At 40.5% G+C, this 7,514-nt stretch overlaps 1 protein-coding gene across 1 annotated transcript in view; it reads left to right on the top strand.

Moving 5' to 3' along the window:
- The window catches only part of Syne2 (spectrin repeat containing, nuclear envelope 2), a 282,755-nt gene that overhangs the window by 69,792 nt on the left and 205,449 nt on the right, over positions 1-7,514 (top strand). The window contains exons 12-16 of the mRNA XM_013013810.1: positions 540-618; positions 983-1,170; positions 3,004-3,168; positions 4,276-4,422; positions 6,340-6,501. Of these exons, the coding sequence (XP_012869264.1) occupies positions 540-618; positions 983-1,170; positions 3,004-3,168; positions 4,276-4,422; positions 6,340-6,501 (741 nt within the window). The remainder of the gene's footprint in view (positions 1-539; positions 619-982; positions 1,171-3,003; positions 3,169-4,275; positions 4,423-6,339; positions 6,502-7,514) is intronic.

Raw genomic sequence — 7,514 nt, 5'->3', positions numbered from 1 at the left:
ATATTTTTATGATAGCTCTCATTCATGAACTTTCTCTTCTCTACCTAAATGTATAGTGTTCATGGTACTAAAATTTTGACAACTATGTGCTTTATCAACATCTTTTTTAAAAAATTAAAAATTTGCCGGGCGCCAGTGGCTCACACCTGTAATCCTAACTACTCAGGAGGCTGAGATCTGAGAATCCAGCCTGGGCAGGAAAGTTTGTGACACTCTTCTTTCCAATTAACCACCAGAAAACTGGAAGTGGCACTGTGGCTCAAATAGTAGAGCGCTTGCCTTGAGCTGAAGAGCTCAGAGACAATGCCCAGGCCCAGAGTTCAAGCCCCACAACTGATTAAAAAAAATTAAAATTATCCTTAAATAGTTGTTCAAAGTGTGTCAACCCAACATTTCAATTTATGAATAAATCTCAAACAATGTCACCCCTTCCATCATGCGCCCCTCCCTTTACCTTTTCAACATCTTTATATTAATATCTGAATAACTTGGCACATTGTCAAAAGTAAAAAACCTGTCAATATACCTTTGCTTTACAGAAATTTATTGAAGAGAAAGAATTCCTAGCTCAACTTGACACTTCTTTTCAAAAATGTGAAGAAATTTATAAGAATTTGGGTAAAGTAATTGTTACTTTTTGATGAGATGATAATCTCTTTAAAATGACATTTTCCCTGATGCTTCATACTTTAATGCTTTGGAAATTACTTAAATGTTTTCTTTGGAAGATTTTTGCTCTTTCACTTATATTATGATTATGATTATTATTTTTCCTGATACTGGAACTCAACCTCAGTAACTGTTGCTTTTGCTCATTTGCTGGCATTCTACCACCTGATCCATACTTCCAACTCCTCTTGCTCTTAATATAATGATAGAACCTCCTTATTTTGCTGTTGTCAGTGCAAATGGCTTTCTTCACCATTATTTTAGGAACAAAAAACTTTTCTAAGATTATTTTCTCCTTTTGTTCTTATGGTAGCTGGAGAAGAGGAGAATGTTAATGAGCCATACAAGATGCTGGAAGATAAGATTTGTACGTGCAGGAAAAACATAGATAATGTGAAGACAACTCTGCAGCAAGTCCTGATGTGGTGGGCCACTTACATGGAAAACCTTCACTTATTAAAGACTACTTTTGAGGGGATAAAGAAGGAACAAATCAAAGAGGTATCGCAGCCTAATTGTGCCTTTCTACAATACTTTTTTTTGGGTCCAGTCGTGGGGCCTGAACTCTGGGCCTGGGTGCTGTCCCTCAGCTCTTCAGCTCAAGGTTAGCGCTCTATCACTTGAGCCACAGCACCACTTCCGGCTTTTTTTCTTTTTGCTTATGTGGTGCTGAGGAATCGAACCCAGGGCTCATGCATTCAAGGCAAGCGCTCTACCACTGAGCCACCTTCCCAGCCCCTCTACAATACTTTTTGTTTGTGTCAGTAAGGGGGCTTGAACTCAGGGCCTGAGCACTGCTCCTTAGCTTTTTCACTCAAAGCTGATAATGTACCATTTGAATCCTAACTCTACTTCTGGCTATTTGGTGGTTAATTGGAGATCAGAGTCTTACAGACTTTCCTGCCTGGACTGGCTTTGTACTGTGATCCTCAGATCTCAGTAGCTAGGATTACAGGTGTGAGCTGCTGGTGCCTGGCTCTTACATTTTAAAATGTAATTTCTTTGGAGATGAATTTCACTCCTTACCTAAAAGTCCAGAGAGTCATTGTCTTTTGCAAAATTCCTAAAGGACATTTTCTTTACATTATAGACACACACGCACGCACACACGCATGCACGCACGCACGCACGCTCTTTGGAAAAGAAATAAGTAACTGAAATATTGGATGACTTCTTGACACGTTGTAAAGTTTTTCCAAGTTATATTTTTGCATTTGGTTGATACTTTTCACCTCTAAAGTTGTTATGGCTTTTGGGAAGAGAGGAAGCCCAATGTTTGATCAGCATGGAGAACTACAGAAGAAATGTCTATGTAAGACACAACTGTTGTCATTTGTGAGCCATGGAATCATCTCTTTATGATTATCTCAGGATGTTTTTCTATTCTCTGGTGCAAGTGGCTGTAGATACATTTTCCAAATGGAAACTATAAGTACTTCCTGGGAAACAGAATACTGGTATGAGAGTAGCATTTGTGTTAAGCATGTGAGTGCAAATGTATAGCATTTAGGATTAGTAATCATCCCATCTCCCTGTTACCTGGGTTGCTGCTGGAAGTTCACACTGTGTCTTCCAACAGTTCTGTCCTTATAGGACTACCAGTCAGATACATAAAACAGGCAAATAGCATTTGGACGCCTGCCGTTCGCTAACTCTGCTGTGATGCTATATGCTACCACAAGTATCTTGCAGGACCTTTTAAGTTGTGAGGGACATTTGACAATATCTATCCTTGTTACTGTTGAGTTGTAGACTTAATGGCTTAAAATGGGATCTTGTAGATGTAGAAACTCTGGGAAAATAATGACTGAGCCATTAAGGGTTCCATTAACTGAAGGAGTTTGGGAAGTTCTGCTGTAAGTTCATCAGCCACTTAGGAAGGGAGAGCAGATGCTTCCTGGATTCACAGCCGTGAGGAGGAACAGATGCCTGCTAACACAGATGAAGCCCATTCATAAGCTGGGGGTAGGGACAGGTTGGAGGGATGCTAGAGGGAGAGGCCAGGGTTCTGTAAGTGACTTCACACTCCTGCATATATTGGACTTGGGTACCAGCTGCATAGATAAGAGAAAGACAGCTGGGTGCTGGTGGTTCATGCCTCTAATCCTAGCTACTTAGGAGGCTGAGATCTGAGGATCACAATTAGAAGCCAGCCTGAGCTGAAAAGTTCCCATGAAACTCTTATCTCCTTTTAACAACTCAAAAACCAGAAGTGGATCTGTGGCTCAAAGTGGTAGAGTGCTAGCCCTGAGCAAAAGAGCTCAGGGACAGCTCCCAGGCCCCAAGTTCATGTCCCAGGACTGGCAAAAATTACTTTGTGTGTGTGTCCCATAGATGGCTTTTGAGACGCTCTCCCAGTGGAATGTACAATACACTACTGTAAATGAAGCTGGAAGTTTCCTAGTGGAAGTCAGCAATGAAGAAGTTGGATCATCCATTTCTAAAGAACTGAGAAGGCTGAATAAAAGATGGAGAAAGTTCATCTCAAAAACTCCACTTGTAAGTTGTTCCCTTGTCCCTCCCCATCGCCCACAGCAGCTTTACTGAGTTGTAATTCACAGAACTATGCAGTTCACTTGTAAAGCACACTGCACAGCCTCACAATTGTGCAGCCACCAGTATAATCAACGTTAGAAAATGTTCTCAGTTCCCTTAAAGAGCCAGCCCCTGTACCCATTCACAGTCCCTCCTCATCACTCTCAAACCTCCCAGCGGTGGGTAACACGCATCCAATCTCATTGTCTGTACAATTGCCTGTTCTGAATGTTGTACATAAATGGAATCATACAGTGTGTGGTCATACAATGACTGGTGTATTTCACTTGGTATAATGCTTTCAAGGTCCATCCACCTTGCATTACGTAAACTCCATGCGCTCTCCTCCTGCTAACTGGACATTGTAGCCTGTTGTATGGACCTACATGTGTTGCTGCTTCCCATTCATTTTGTTTATGCACATTGGGTTCCTTCTACTTTTAGTGTCGCTGTGAACATTTGCAAATCTGTGTTGGTGCAGGTACTTGTTCAGTTTCGCTTTTTGATTCTTGAGCCCTTCCTAACATACAGCTTTCTAGTTGAAATTCATTTTCCGTTAAAGCACTGTTTGTTGATTGCTAGTGGTTCACGCCTGAAATCCTAGCTACTCAGCTACTCTGAAGAGCAGAGCCAGCCCCAGCAGAAAAGTCCATGAGACTCTTATCTCCAGTTAACCAGTAAAAAGCTGGAAGTGGATGTGTAGCTCAAATAAGTGCTAGAGTGCCAGCCTTGAACAAAAAGCCAAGCAAGATTCTTGAGTTCAAGCCTCTGTACTGGCACCCAAAAAACCAGACAAACCCCCAAACAAAACATTTTACCTATTAGGTTTTAGGTTCCTAAAGAACATATATTTAGTGCCTCATAGAAAAATAGACAGAGTAAATAAGTTTTAAAATTTATTCTTTTATCCAATATTAAGAATTTACAACTTAGGTGTTTCATGAAAAATTTGCATAATTTACAGCAGTGCTGATAGATAAATTGTAAAAGTATTTTGTGAGTATATGATGTCTACAAGTGGAAATCTGAGTGCTGAACTTTATGGAATTGTTTTTTCTTTCCTTAAAATAGGAAATGAAGCAACCACTTCTGCAAAGACAGGAGCAGCCTATTGCTGATGATTCTGGAAATACTTCATCTAAAGAAGAAAAACCACCTGGTCATTTTTTAGCAGATATACCAGTTGAAGGTTCAGAAAATCATGACATGACTGTAAATGTAAGATGTTTCATTGTGTCTATGTCATTTGTATGGAGGAATAATTTAACAGCTCTTCTTAAAAAAAACCCATTGTTGGAATGATGATGAATGTATAGTTTATTAGTAACAGTTATAATATCATTTCCTAAGGAAATTCTTCAGTGGTTTCCTTTATGACAGACTTGCTAGGATGAAGGTGCTGAGCTTAGCAACCCTGAGCTTTGCCAAGCAAGCATTCTGTCTCTTGAGCCATATCCTCACTTATTTTTTTCCCCTATTTTCATTTATCAGGCTCTCACATGTTTTGCACTGAATTTGGTCTTAAACCATGATCCTCATTCCTATGACCTCCCTCATAGTTAGGATCGATCACAAGTGTGAGCCACCAAACCCAGTTTGTATTTGTTGAGATGAGGGTCTTGCTAACATTTTTTGTGGATTGACCTTGAACTATGCTCTTCCTGATCTCTACCTCCCAAGTAGCTGGACTTACAGTATGAGCTCCTGTGTGTATTTTTTATTACACAGTGGGATTGGAAGCAGACATGATTTCTGAGTTATGTGAGTCGAGTTAATCATTTCTTTGATGACTTCTCATTGGTGCTCAGAAATGGCCTACTGTTAAACTAGCCCTGAGCAATTTGTGTCTGACTGACTTTGTATAAAATGGGAGAAGGGGGAAAAAATAAAACTATCTTCCTTATTTAGTTGGACAATTTGGAAGACTATAGAATAACATGTAAGACTCTGGAAAAAGAACGAACAGCAGGTTAAAAATCAAACATGGATCAAATACCGCATATGATTTCAGAAGTGCACTTCTGCAGAATAGCAACTTGTGCAGCTAAAGCTGTGGGTTGTTCGACTGGCTTGGCAAGGTGCCCTGTCGGAGTGCTGGCATCTCCAGCTGAAAGGAGGCTTGTAGGCTGGGGACATGGCATGTCCCTGCGTGGCACAGCACTTGCCGTGCTGAAGGAAGCCCCGTGTTCCATCCCCAGCACTACAAAACAGAAAAAAACAGAAAAAAAAAAGCTTGATGAGGAAAATCTGGAAAGATCTGAATTTGTGCAATATATTTCAGAAGATAAATTCCCACCCCCCCTTTTTTTTTGTTGGTCTTGGGGGCTTGAACTCAGGGCCTGGGTGCTGTTCCTGAGCGCTTTTGCTTAAGCCTAGCACTCTACCATTTGAGCCACACAGCCCACTTCCTACTTTAAAAGATAATAGCATTAAAAATATGATCCGCTTAAAATCAACTTTGAGAGATTGCGTTTATCATATAAAAACTAGTGTAGCACATAGTAACTATTAAAGTATTATTAATGGGAAAAGATTCAGTTGTTTTGAAATTTGTTTCTGAATCAGTCTTTTACTCTCTCTCTGTTTTTAATGTGCTGGCATTGGGGCTTGAACTCAGAGCTTAGGTGTTGTTTCTTACCTTTTCCGCTAGGGTCTGTGCTCTAACACTTGAGCCACACTCCACACACACATACAGTACACATGTACACACATGCACAAATATGTCAACTGTCCTTGAATTTGTGAAGAGATGTGTGCTATTGTATAGTATTATGAACATCGTCCAGATTAAATCTTATGTTATTAAAGGGCAGTTATGTGCTACATAATGATGTTTTAGTCAATGATGGGCCCAAGATACTACTGTGGCTGTACCACACACAGAGCCTAGACAAGTGGTGGATGGTGCTTTATGATTTGTCTAAGTACTTTTTGATGCCCACATAGGGGCAGTGTCACCTCATTAATAAGGCATTATTTCTCAGAAGGCACCACAGCCATTCAATGAGGGATACCTGGCTAGGTGTGGAATTAGTGGTCTTTGATATCAAAGAGCTGAGTGCTTTTTAGAATGGAAGGTTATATTCTATGTCTTAAGTGCTGACATTTTCTTAATGATAATTTTGAATGATGTAGGCTGTGGAAGAAAATGAAGAATGCACAGAACAATTAAAAATGGGGGAAGAGGTTGAAAAACTCGTTGGACAGGTGGAAATCTGGGCGTCAGAAGCCAACTCCATTTCGAAGCTTCTGAGACAGCAGGATGGCATGGACGGCTCCAAGGAAGGGTCCTTACGGGTACGTGTACAAAACACTTCATGCTTGAGGACTTACATATACACACATTTTAAAGGAAATGAAAAGTTTTAAAGTACTTATCAGCCTACATTTGTTTTTCAATTGAGAGTTAAAAAATGGCATGGCTCTCCCCTCTCTCTCCTCTCCCTCCCAGTACCCTCTCTCCTACCCTTCCTTCCTCTCCCCCTCCCCTCCTCTCCGTTCCCCCTTTCTTTCCTCTCTCCTTTTTCCTCTCTTCATCTTTCCCTTCCATTTTCATCTTCTCTTCCCTCCAAAGTCCCTCTATACCCCCACAAAAGATGAATTATCCTGGCTCCTTTTTTATTTACACAGCACTATTTTTTATTTTATTATTATTTTTTTTTTGTCAGTTGTGGCCTGGGCCTGGGCGCTGTCCCTCAGCTCTTCAGCTCAAGGCTAGTGTTCTACCACTTGAAGCCAGCACCTCTTCCAGTTTTCTGGTGGTTTATTGGAGATGAGTCTCCCGGACTTTTCTGCCTGGGCTGGCTTTGAACCACAAGCTTCAGATCTCAGCTTCCTAAGTAGCTAAGATTACAGGTGTGAGCCACTGGTGCCTGGCCATAGCACTATATTTTACATATACCTTTCTGATCCACCTGGAATTTATTTTGAGTATATCACATAAAGCACGGCTTACTAAATTATTGTCCAATAGCTGATTTCTCTAATAACATTTATTGAATTTTCCTCTCCACTGAACAAGTTCATTTGAAGATTTATTCCTATTCTCTCAAATTACTATCTTCCTATGCAACTTCTAGTTTTTATTTTATTGAAGCATGATCCATAAATGACACGATAATCAAAATGTAACTGTGTTAAAATCAGATTCCAAAATATGTTTTTTGTTGTTGTTGTTTTTTTTTTTTTTGGGTCCGGTCGTGGGACCTGAACTCTGCGCCTGGGCGCTGTCCCTCAGCTCTTCAGCTCAAGGCTAGCGCTCTACCACTTGAGCCACAGCACCACTTCTGGCTTTTTTCTTTTTTCTTATG

The sequence above is a fragment of the Dipodomys ordii genome, unplaced genomic scaffold (genome assembly GCF_000151885.1).
Source record: "Dipodomys ordii isolate 6190 unplaced genomic scaffold, Dord_2.0 Scaffold2, whole genome shotgun sequence".
Lineage (NCBI taxonomy): Eukaryota > Metazoa > Chordata > Mammalia > Rodentia > Heteromyidae > Dipodomys > Dipodomys ordii.
This window is presented reverse-complemented; position numbering and strand designations above follow the sequence as displayed.